General features: G+C 40.1%; 1 protein-coding gene across 8 annotated transcripts in view; it reads left to right on the top strand.

Moving 5' to 3' along the window:
• chl1b (cell adhesion molecule L1-like b) overlaps positions 1-13,354 on the top strand; it is a 742,190-nt gene that overhangs the window by 652,661 nt on the left and 76,175 nt on the right. For all 8 annotated transcript variants that reach the window (XM_080183774.1, XM_080183743.1, XM_080183751.1 and 5 more), the window contains one exon: positions 12,154-12,333. In XM_080183774.1, coding sequence (XP_080039900.1) covers positions 12,154-12,333 — 180 coding nt within the window. The remainder of the gene's footprint in view (positions 1-12,153; positions 12,334-13,354) is intronic.

Here is a 13,354-nt window from a genome sequence, read left to right as displayed (position 1 = left end):
AGCTACACTGTGGCATAAATTTTCCTTTCTGGAACTGTAATGGTGGCAGAAGGGCAAAAATTGCCAATTCTGATGATTTTTCCAAGGATAGGGAGAACATGCAGTGGCCAGGACAGTGAACTGCCTTGTTAATTGGGCTGATTGAGCTTATTAGGGAGCTTGAGGTATCTCTTATCTCTTCTTTTAAAACTTACCAAAAAACCTATCTGTGAGTTCTAAAGATACACATCTCTTTAACCTGTGCTTAACCCTCTCTCCATTCACATTGTCTGTACCTTTAAGACTTCTTTACCTGTAAAGACTCACATTCCAATCATTATTTTGTAAATTGAGTTTGTGTCTTTATGTGCCCTGTTTGTGAATAGAACTCCCACTCACCTGATGAAGGAGCAATGCTCTGAAAACTAGTGGCCTGTCCTACCAAATAAACCTATTGGATTTTAACCTGGTGTTGTGAGACTTCTTACTGTGTTTACCCCAGTCCAATGCCGGCATCTCCACATCATGTATCTTTTATCATCAGAGCACTTAAACATTTTTTTTATTTGATTGGATTTATTATTGTCACATGTATTAGTATACAGTAAAAAGTATTGTTTCTTGCATGCTATGCAGAGAAAGCGTAGTGTTCATAGAGTACATGGGGAGAGCAAGAGGGTGCAGAATGTAGTATTACAGTCATAGCTGGGGTGTAAAGAAAGATCAACTTAATATAAGGTAGGTCTATTCAAAAATTTGATGGCAGCAGGCAAGAAACTATTCTTGAATCAGTTGATACATGACCTCAGATTTTTGTATCTTTTCCTGACAGAAGAAGGTGGGAGAGAGTATAACTGAGGTGCATGGGGTCCTTGATTATGCTGGCTGCTTTTCCAAGGCATCGGGAAGTGTAGACAGAGTCAATGGATGCATAATGGATAATCAGTTAAACAAACTGAATTGGCAAGCAAATTCTGAAAATAGAACATCTATTGAAGTACAAAGTGGGAAGGGCTACCAATTCTCATCTAACAAGTAATAGGATTTTATTTGTGAATCTTTCCCTAAATTATCCTGGGACTCAACTCTCAATTTACCTCAGCCATTTTGAAGATGAAGGTATTCTCAATTATTTATAGACCACAGACAATTGGTAGCCACAGCATTGGCTCTCCATTCAAACGACCTTGTGTTCCATTTCCATTTTCGCCCCCATCTAGTAATTAAACAACAACCCCTTCTCTCAGGGTTTAAAGATCTCAGCACCACTTCACAACTGGAAATGGAGAGATGTCCAACTGCAGTGGGAGTACGTGGAGTCAGCTCATTCACATCCATGACTTAATGTATGAATTGAAAAGCTTTCCTATGTGGTCCTGAGAACTCAAAACTTTTAATATGATTTAATGGAATTGAGATACAGATCAGCCATCATCTATTTGAAACGTGAAATAAACTCATGATATATGTTGGCTGCTGTCTAAACACTGGCCTGTAGTTTGTAATGAATTCTGATCGAGCTCTTGGGGAGTAATTATTTTCTACGATAAAAACTATTATGGTGCAATGATTCAAAATTATGTTTACATTGTTTATTGCCTTAACTGTTTGATCTTTAAGAAGTCCCACTTGGACCTTAAAGCGTTTGTACTGCATCTTCCTCAGTACATTGTTCTAATTTTTGGTTGTGACCTTTTTATTTTCGTTTACTCAATTTCCAAACCAAATTTTCTTTGAATATTTCACAATATTTTTTCTTTTCTCTTAATGCTTTTGTTTTACCCCTGACCTCATGGTTTGGATCCAGGTTTCATTAGGAATATTCTAACTTGGGAAGAATTCTGTTTCCATTAGGTTGCTTTTCACCTTCAATATTGTTTATCCATTTATCTTCCAACTATTTTTTAAAGCAATTGAATCTCCGTTCGATTTCTGATAGAAGTGACACTTCAGGCCCAAAGAAAATTCTTTCATGGATTTAGCATCACGCCTTCAGAATAACAAAGGTTACTGTGATGAATCAGACTTCCAAAATCCTTCTGATATTTGGAGATACAATAAGAGTGCATTTTCTGGCTGGTGTTATCTGTAGCTCAAGGACAGAAATTGATCTTTATCAAATCAGATTAGAAGTTATCAAAATGCAAGATATGGCATATAAATCAGTTATAATTTATTTTAAAATTTCTAGAGATAACACAGCTATCTGAAGAACTTTCGAAAGTGTTACTTTCAGAACTGAGCTTGCTAAAGCAGTAACAAGTCTGAATGTTTTACTTGTTCAATCTCCTGGCAGTAATTAGTTTCCAATGTCGTATTTGTAATTACTGCTGGACACCATCAAACTGGTAACAAACATTCACCATCAGTGTTGTGCCAGGGCTTGCAACAAAAATATCTGTTCATGTGAATGACCTCTACGCTTTACACTTTACAACTGCTTTACACTTCAGAAATAGTTCCAATAGCCATGCTGGACTCAGCTACACATTAAGCACTGATTAGCACCTCCTGCCTTCCCACAGCTGATGAATCTTTGCTCCTCCATGCCGAACTTGGAAGAAGAACTGAGGCTGGCAAGGACACAAAATGTATTTTAGTCGGGGTCTTCAATGCCCATCACCATTAGCACCAACACTCTTTGGCTTACCTCTTTGCTGCTGTGGTATGCCTTCAGATCATCTACAGAATGTGTCTCCTTACATACAAGAGTTGATGGATGAATTCTTCAGCTTTGCTCACTGGAGATCCAAGGGCAATGTGTGCCAAGGCCCCACCAGAGAATTGCTCTATTCTGATCATATCACTTCAACAACCCATACCAAGGAACACCAGCTACGGCAAGTGGATAGACTGTGTCAACCTCTAAATGTTGGACTTTAATTACCACCAGCACCATGAAGACAAACACCATGATCCAGGATGTTGTCACACTGCTATTTATCAGCATCAACAATGTGACACTGGAGGCTGTTAATAACTTCATATATGTAGATTTTATAATCATCAGCAATTTATCACTTGATGCTGAAATCAACACATACATCACAAAAGCTGCAGCTGTTCTGTCCAAGCTGAGATAGAGAATGTGAGATAACAGCACCTGACTGAGATCACCAAACTGTGAGTCTGCATCCTCAATGTACACTTCTATCGTCATAAGGCCTGGCCAACATATGCTACGCAGAAGGAAAGCCTAAACAATTTCTACCTTTACTGCTTCCGATGTATCCTCAACATTTCTTAACAGGACAAGCTCACCAAATCGAGGTCCTCAAGCATGCTGATTCCATTAACATGCATTTATTACTAAGCCATTGACATCTGTTTTGGCTCAGCCAGGTTCATTGGATGAGTTATATATGACGATATTTAGTTATACAGTGAGTTAATCATTGGGTCATCATCACCTGGTTGTCCTTATTTCTACCGAATGGAAACCTGCTAGCAAGAAATGAAGATGATGGATATTAACAGTGACAACTGGGAGACAGTCATTGATGGCTGTGACTTCTGGAGGCTGACTGGAAGCATATTGGAAAAAGTGAGCAGAAATTATGAACTCAACTGGCCCAGAGAAAACAGCAGCCAAAGAATTGTGCACCTTTTTGGTGACAAATGTTGCAGAGAAGTCTGGCTCCAAAGCCACAATCAGTGATGCTTAACAGAAGGTTGGGCATCTTGGTGCAAACCATTATCTTAGGAAACAGAAGGTTGCCACAACAAACATTCTTGCATGCACCAGGACTTGGATGACAATCAGGTTTGTGCAGATATGTGGCATGTAACATTCAGATTTCAAAATTGGTGATAATATCCATCTCTAAAAGAAGAGCATCTAATGATCTTCCTTTGACATTCAATGGCATTACCATTGCTGAACCCCCTACCGTAATTATCCTAGGGTTTTTATTGACCAGAAACTTAACTGGACGGCCATAAAAATATCATGGCTACAAAAACAGGTCAGAGGCTGGGAATTCTGTGGTGAATAATTCACTTGATTCGCTAAAGCCGCACAAGTGACAGAGAGTGGGGGTTAATGGGTGCTATTCGGATTGGTGGTTGGTGACTAGTGGAGTGCCCCAGGGGTCGGTGCTGGGGCCTCAGCTATTTACCATTTATATAGATGATCTGGAGGAGGGAACCGAGTGTATGGTGTCGAAATTTGCTGATGACACCAAGATTGGTGGAACGGCAAATTGTGCGGAGGGTGTGGAGAGTCTGCAGAAGGATCTAGATAGGCTGGGCGAATGGGCCAGGAAATGGCAAATGGAATTTAATGTTGGCAAGTGCGAGGTAGTCCACTTTGGAAGGAATAATGGTAGGAAGGATTATTACTTACGTGGCGAAAAACTGCAGCAGGCGACGGTGCAGAGGGACCTCGGGGTCCTTGTGCATGAGTCGCAAAAACCCAGCCTGCAGGTGCAGCAGGTGGTCAGGAAGGCTAATGGGATGCTGGCCTTCATAGTGAGGGGGATTGAATATAAAAGTAGGGAGGTCTTGCTGCAGCTGTATAGGGAATTGGTGAGGCCGCAGCTGGAGTACTGTGTGCAGTTTTGGTCGCCGTACTTACGCAAGGATATTTTGGCCTTGGAGGGAGTGCAGAGGAGGTTTACTAGGCTGATACCGGAGTTGAGGGGGTTGAGCTATGAGGAGAGGCTGAATAAACTAGGCTTGTACTCGTTAGAGTTTAGATGAATGAGGGGAAATCTCATTGAGACGTATAAGATGATGAATGGGATGGATAGGATAGAGGTGGAGAGACTCTTCCTGCTCAGAAAGGACAGTAGGACTAGGGGGCACAGCCTCAAGATAAAGGGGGGGCGGTTTAGAACGGAGTTGAGGAGGAACTTCTTCACTCAAAGGGTGGTGAATCTCTGGAATTCTCTGCCCGTTGAAGTGGTGGAGGCTACCTCGCTAAATATTTTTAAGACGCGGGTTGATGGGTTTTTGATAAGCGAGGGGGTTAAGGGTTATGGGGAGAGGGTGGGAATGTGGAACTGAGCCACGACAGATCAGCCATGATCTTATTGAATGGCGGGGCAGGCTCGAAGGGCTAGATGGCCTACTCCTGCTCCTATTTATGTTCTTATGTGACAAGACACAAGGTAGGTGTGTGAAGAAATCCTCTTCAACTGCTTGCAAGAGTGTGACTCCAACAATGTTCAAGAAGGTTGACACAATCCAGGGCAATGCAGCCTACTTGAATGGAATCCAATCCACTACCTTAAACATTTACTCCTTTCATCACCATGCACAGTGGTGGAAATGTGTACCAACTAAAATCTTTCATCAATGCTCCTTTGAAAGGACCTTATAAACACACAGCCTCTACCAATAAGAAGAACAAGGGCAGCAAGTGTATCAGAACACCATCAGCTGCAAGTTACCCTACAACTCATGCACCATCTTTATTTGGAACTATATCACCGTTGCTTCACTGTCACTGGGTTAAAATCCTGGAACTCCCTTCCAAACAACACTGTAGATGTACCTATACCACATGGACAGCAGTGGTTCAATGTGGCAGCTCACCATCACCTAAAGGACAAGTTGGGGTGAGAAATAAATGCTCACCGTTGCCGGTGAATGTCACACACCCCCAAAAGATTAAATAAAACTGTGATTTAGAATTGAAACCGGCAGGACTTGCTTTGAAAAAAAAAGGCATCAAACATTTAACGCAACTGATAGAATGTATTCTTTTCTCATCCAAGTTCTGGCTCAGATGAGGAGAGTGGCATGGAGCATGCCAGCTGTCCACCTGACTTTTCTCACAGCGCTTGGATGAAAAAGAAATCAGGGGGTGGGGCCAATGCTGTCATTCTGGTGGGGTGAGGCCACTAAAAGCCAATGAAGTCAGGAATGACACTCCAACCTACAATTTAAAAAAAGACTAAGGGCTCCTTCCCCCAGTGCACATGAAGACCCCTCACATGCATAGGCTACCCATGTGTCGCCCCCCCCCCCCACTCCTCCCTACCGTGTCCCACATTCCCCCCCCCCCCCCCCCCCCCACAAACATGTTATCCTCCACCATGCAGCTCCCTACCAGGGCTTCCCTGGCACTCTGCTTGCTGTCACCATCCCTACCATCCTGACCCTACTCATCCAGGGTCCCCAATTTTGTTGTGAACCCCATTGACGTTCAATGCGGGAGCATCACAAATCCCAGAATGGAAACTTGGAATACTGGGGTTCTTAACATTTTATTTTTGCAGTTTGGTAAAAACTGTAAGAAGAGAGATGTAACCCGATGAGGAAAAGGACTCGCCTTGTTCACAATCACATTGACATCTGGCCTGCACTCCCCCTCATCTTCCAATGGACCTGGTCCACCTGAGGATGTCAAAGTTCAGACGCTTACTTGCCACACATTACAATGCCTCCCCTTGAACACAGACATTATGCCCTGGCAAACTTCAACAGGCCTGGACAGCATGAAGCCCTCAAGATTACATTTACTTGATAATAAGAAGCATATATCAGGTTCACAACATCCTCACTCCTATCTTATTGTTTGCCTCGGCTTTGTATCAAATTGCCATATGTGTTTTCAAAGTTGTTCAAAGGCTCCATGAGCAAAATATCTCACCATTTGCAACCAGTATCTCTGACCTCAGGGAGTGTTGAGGTCAAGTTCCACACAACATTATGTACTACACTCCGAATAGAGACTGGCAGACACTATATGGATAACAGAAAGTTGATACACTCTCAAGAATGTAGGCATGAACAACAGGGCCATAATATGGCTGAGAGCGCCATAGCCTTGGCTCATTAAGGTGGCAAGGTACTCACAATTATTAGTGAACTTACCACATGTACATTCAAAGTCAGAAACATGCTTGGCACACGTGAGTGCACACAAGCTCAGAGGAGCAACTCATAGCATGAATACTCTGCAGGATGACAGAGGGTCAACACAGACAAGAGACCGATGAAATCAACATCTGTGATAAATCAAGGGAGGGACCATAGTGTCATGCTTGACAGCAACACAACTCATCTTAAAGAGGAGGTGTACACAAAAGGAGATGTGAAATGTGTGTGATTCTGTGCACATTGGTGAACATTCTAAACAGATGGTACACACACATGTCACCATTGTACTCCTAATATATCTTAAATTTTCCAACCCTACCTCTACGTCTTGGTGTTTCCCTCAACATCCACCCTGGAGCTTGCTGCCCGCTACACCTAGTTATCTGTGATAAATTTGGCAGGTGTCGTCTCGGAAAGGAGACCTGGAGGGCACACCCAATTTGGGTGTCCTTCTGTGGGATAGATTCAGCCTCTCCAGCCTGTGGAGCTGAAGCTGATGGAGTCTCAAGAAAAGGGGATTTAGATTGGCAGGACACCCCCAGAGTCACCTGAGTGGATGGCCAAGGGGTATGAACCTGCTGATCCTTTTCCCTATGGGTGGCCACAGAGCCCTTGGCTGACTCCTTCAAGAGACAGGGTAGCTGGAGTGAGATCGAGTTGATGGATACCACCTAGGGCTATTGTGAGGAATGTTGCCGCAGCCACTCTAACTGCCTTTGTGTTCACTTTTTGGAATATAACTTTAATAATTTCTTCATGCCTGAACAATAACAATACACACTAGTTAACTTCCATATTCCAACAAGTATCTTACAGTTTGCAGCATTCAGTAATTTTTACTTCACTTTGCAAATCCTCTCTTAGTCTCACAAAGCATGGTGGTTAAAAATATAGTCAAGTTACAGCAAAAGTCTGTATTCTTCCACCAGAGTTTCCCTGTTGGGAACTGAACATGTTTTTAATCAAGTAAGAGCAGAATAAAAGCTAAAAGCATAGTGCTGAAAATTGGAAAAGAAACAGGAAATGCTGTAGACACTCATCGGGTCTTATTCCAAGATGACTTATGATGTAGCAAAGTTGTCCTGCAAGGCTGTGTAAATAAATAGCCATCTGTACCACCTAGCTTATCGCATCCAATAATGAATTCACCAACTATCAATATTCAGGTAGCTTTACTTTGAAAAGCACCTTAGTACATTTTAATAAATACCTTGGAATGTTTTAATACTTTAAAGGTGCTGTATGGATCGAGGATTTGTTAGTTAAGAGGAAGCAGAGAGTAGGATAAGTGGGTCAGATTGGCAAATTTTAACTACACAGATCAGTGTTGGTGCCTTAACTATTCACAATGACTTGGATGAAAGGACTGAATATATGGTTGCTAAATTTGCTGATGACACAAAGATAGGTCAGAGTGTAAGTTGTGAAAGGGACATGAGTTTGGTCTTTGCAAAAATTTGGTAGATGGAATATAATGGGAGGAAAAGTGAACTTGTCCACTTTGGCAGGAAGAATAGAACAGCAATATACTATATAAATGGAGATAGATTGTTGAACTATGCAGTACAGAGGGATCTGAGTGTCCTGATACATGCATCACAAAATGTTGATAGGCAGGTAAAGCAAGTGATTAGGAAGGCAAATTAAATGATGGCAATTATTGCAAGGTATAAAAGTAAGGAAGTTTTTGTTACACTTCTATAAGGTGGTGGTGCGACCACATCTAGAATATTGTATACAATTTTTTGGTCTCCTATGGGAAGAAAGGATATAATTGTATTAGAAGCAGCTCGGTGAAGGTTTGCTCAACTGATTCCTGGAATGAAGGAGTTATCTGATGAGAAAAGGTTAGACATGTTAGGCCTGTATCCAAGTTTAGAATGATGAGAGGTGATTTTATTGAAACAAATAAGATCCTGAACACTCTTACCAGGATGGATGCTAAGAGGCTGTTTCTCAATAGGAAAGAGCAGAACTAGGGGGTACAGTATAAAAATAAGGAGTCTCACATTCAAAACTGGAGATGAGGGGATTTCTTTTTTATTCCTGGGGTCTCTAGAATGTGAAATTCTCTTCCTCAGAGAGCAGTAGAGGCAGCGTCACAGAACCATAGAATCCCTACAGTGCAAAAGGAGGCCAATCACCCCATTTCAACTGCAACGACTCTCTGAAAGAGCATTTTATCAAGGCCCTCCCCTTGCCCTATCCCCGTAACCCCGTCATTTACCATGCCAATCCACCTAACTTGCACATCTTTTGTCATTGAATATTTTAAAGGCAAAGTTAAATAGATTCTTGATTAACAAGGCAGTCAAAAGTTAATGGGAGTAAACAGCAAAGTTGAGGCTATTATTAAATTAGCCATGATCTTATCAAATGGCGGAGCAGGCTTTAGGGGCTGAATGGCCTATTCCTACTCCTAATTCGTATGTATGTTCATAAATGAAGATCTCATGAGGTCCATGTCACTGAGCTGTTCAAACAGGACAGGTGAATGAGCTAGCTCTGCAGATGGAAGATTTCCTTCCCTGTCAGTGAAACCTGTCCTGGATCACTCATGCTTTACTATATCATGTACACTCCCCTCCAGCATACAGTCTAAAGTACACAGTGTGGACGTATCTGGGCTAGTGTTTGAGCAGGAATGAATAGTGATAAAATATGCTATTAACTCCTGGCTGTTTGAAAAAGTGATGAAAAGAGCATAAATGTGTTTGGACCATTCAGAGAAGGTTCACTTGACTGATTCCTGAGATGAAGGAGGTTACCTTATGTGGAAAGGTTGGACAAGGTGGACTTGTTTCTACTGGAGCTTAGAAGAGTGAGAGGTGATCCGGTGAAACATTTTGAATATCCTGAAAGCAACTTGACAGGGTGGATGCCAAAAGGATATTTTTGCTTGTGAGAGAGATTGGAACAAGGGGACGCAGTTTAAGATTAAGAGGTCTCCCATTTCTGATGGAGATAAGGAGAATTTGTTTCTCTGCTTTTGTAAGTCTGTGGAACTCCCTCTCTGGAGAGCGGGAGAGGCAGGGATGAATTCTTGACTAACAGGAGTAGGTATGAATGCAGCGTTGAGGTCACAATGAGATTAGCCATAATATTATTGTTATAATATTGTGTGATGTTGCAGAGCAGGTTCAAGGGGACAAATGGCCTTTCCCTCCTAAGTTATACATTCATATGTGGCAGCCCAGCACTCACACCAGATTTCAAGTGTAGAAGTAGGTCAAATTATAGCAGACCACTGTACTGGGTCCCCTTCCTTGCAAGTTTAAGGGTAAAGAAACAGAGGAGAATGGAGAAGGAGTTAGGGTAAAATAAAGTGTAATAAGGTACAGAAAGAGGATAAAGTGAGGGAAAGAAAAATTAGATTAAGAGAGGGGGGAAAAAAGTAGAAAGGAAAAGTAAAAAACAAAATACATTGTAGACTTTAAGATCTCTTAAATACTCAGAAATGAGATTCTAGAATTAAATTGTTCTCTTTCTACGGCAAATTGGTTAAGTGACATTGTATGAATATAAATCTCTTCATTAAAATAATTATTACATCATTAAATACTAGCTCTAATGTCTAATTTCTGTGGAAATGCAGCAATTCTTTGAGACATGGGGAGGTTAAGGGCAAACTCTCACTTTCACAAGTTTAATGGATAATTGTGGTGATTTGCAACTCATGGGTTGTCCTTCCTCACTAAAGATTACTGTGTGATTAAAATGTAAGTACCAGTGTGCATTTACACTTTCTGCTACTTTCCCAGCAAATTGAGAGACGCGTCTTTCAAAACAGTGGTCTGTGCCCCTCTGCCTCCTCAAATCATCATTGTTGCATCCAGTGGCTTCCAGCAATTTTGGATTCCTGTTTTGCATGGCTGTTTGAAGCCTGAGTGCATATCTGCAATAAATGCTAGGAAGAAATGAGAACATTGATATGCCTTCATTACAATGCTGAAATAAAATTTTCGCCACATTCCATCAAGAACTATCTTCATTAGTGATCATTCCCGTCCAATACATGCATCCTGAACATTACGAGCTGCGATCATTATCTCTTCCCATATTTGCACCCCATTATGCACTAATTAATGGGCCATAATGGTGCTGAAAATACCAGCTATATAGTTCAATATCTGCTTCAGCAGCATTTCAGTGACTTGAAAAGCACTATATCACACAGATTGTTAGGCAACATTTACTGTGTAATGACCATGAATTAATGCAAGGTTATTACTTAATTTATGAGTCTTTGTACTATTTGGTCATTTTGTACATTGGGATTTGAGTTTTTTCTCACCCCACTTTGAACTGCTGTAGATCTGCATGATAATAAGATTTTAGTGGCTTTAATTTTATGTCAGCAACTTGACAATGGTATTTGCTGCTGTACTCAAAAGAAGCTGCCAATAAAGATTTAGCATTCCCAGTGGCCTGGAATTCTGGTTCTGTCAAAGGGATCACCACGTGCCCAGCAACAAAGATGCAATTAATTAGGGTAGGCTGTCAATCAGTTGAAGTATTCTCACAGTCAGCAAACCAGGTTGTAAAATTTTTCACTTTTTATTAAAATTTTGTAGTGAGCAAAACAAGTGATCAGGACATACCGATAGGTTTAAGGTAGAGCTAAAATGTCATAATTAAGCTTTAAAATAGCATTATATTAAACATGTGTTTTTCTTTATTATCATAGAAAAGTATAAACATTCTACAAATGTAAAATTAATTTTTCAGAAACAGTGTGTTTGTTCAACAATTTGAATTTGTATGCTGTAAAAAAAAACCAGTTGCACTTCAGTCAATAATTTCTTTCTGCGTTATGATCAATACTGTAAAAAATTCTCATCAAATTAGTGATTTCTATTTGATTGTGAAAGAGGGGGACCTTAACAGTGCACCCTGTCACAACACACAAGGAATAGGAACAGGAGTACTCTATTCAGCCTATTGGTCTTCGAAAAGATCATGTCTGATCTGATTGTGGTGTTAATTCCACTTACCAGCTCTGTCAGACAGTCAGTTTAGACTCAATGGGCCAAATGGCCTTCTTTGGCACTGTAGAGATTCAATTATTCTATGATTGTAAGGTGATCCTTTATTGTCAATGGATAAACTTTGCTTTAAGAGAAGGTATATAGTAACCAACCTACTGGGAGAGAAAAAGACCATTATTCTAGTCATTGCACACATTTTAAGAAAGTGAACATCAAAAGGTGGTATCTTTCTGTAACTATTCATTTACTTTGTTTAGCTGTTGGACTAACAGTGGGAATTCATTTCCTTGTATCTGCCAGATACAGACCCTAAATCACAAGATAGCGAAGTCTCACAGTTACTTATTTTATTTTACAGTTAATGACACAGAAGAAATTGGTGCCTTGAATAGTATTAATATTACGGATCCTGATGCAACCAAAATAGTAGTGTCTGACCTTGACACCAGCAGCAAATATAAGTTTTACTTGAATGCTTACACTCGAGCTGGATCTGGGAAACTTATAACAGAAGAAGGAACAACTGTGGTGGAGGGAGGTAAGACAACTATGTTTGTGAATTGGAGTCTGTAGTTGCAAGTTATTTCAGAAGTACAATATTGTGTAATCCAAGAATGTTTGAGTTGTTGATTATTGAAATCATAAAGATCCCTGTGGTACATCAAATGTTAATCTTTCTACATAATTTAGAGTAGTTGATAAGGATATTTCTCTGTATATAGAAAGTAAATTATTTTTACTTGTTTCACTCACTTTGGTTATTTTATAATTGTTAAAAAATGGCAAATGAAAGTATATAAATTTAAGCTTCAAAAAGTAAGTTAAAATTGTGAAACTTACATAAAGAGTATAATTGTGAAAAATCTGTCCCACATTAAATCCCAAATTGTAACCACCAATTATGAACATATATTCTGTAAATGGTAGTATTTTTTAACCTGTTTGCAATCACAACAGTTTTTCAATCTGCACAAGTACTACCTATAGTAAACAACTACCACCTCTGAGCTTTGATTGCATCTTGCAATTAGGCTGTGGAATTTAGGCTGAGTACTTTGTAGCCATTTTAATTGAGGCGGGACACAAAATATCAGCTGTATAACTCGCCACAAAATAAGCAATCTTTGTGGATTTAGTATATCTGGGAAAAAAAGGAAATGATGAAAAAATAATTGAAATTAACACAGAAAATGCCTGGGCTATGAAGATTTCCATATCAGAGTATTAAAAGAAACAGGTGAAGAATTGCAAATTAGTCATTATTTTTCACAGCGGTCTAAATTCAGGAATTGTGTCTTGATGAAAAAATTACATGTATTGCTTAATTATTTAGAAAAGATGGAGAAATCAGCTAACCACAGACCTATCAATGTAATTGGAGTGAGTAAACAGCAGAACAAGTATGAGCTGATTAAAGAGGCTCAATCTGGATCGATGAAAAGTCGATAATGCATGACCAATTTGATTCTTTTTTTTGAGAATTACACTAATATGTGATGGATAGAGTAGTGAGTATTGGAGGTATTCTATTTGTGCTTCCAAAGACATTTGGCAAGGTT

This window comes from Carcharhinus amblyrhynchos, chromosome 3 (genome assembly GCF_965287045.1).
Source record: "Carcharhinus amblyrhynchos chromosome 3, sCarAmb.v2.hapA, whole genome shotgun sequence".
NCBI lineage: Eukaryota > Metazoa > Chordata > Chondrichthyes > Carcharhiniformes > Carcharhinidae > Carcharhinus > Carcharhinus amblyrhynchos.
This window is presented reverse-complemented; position numbering and strand designations above follow the sequence as displayed.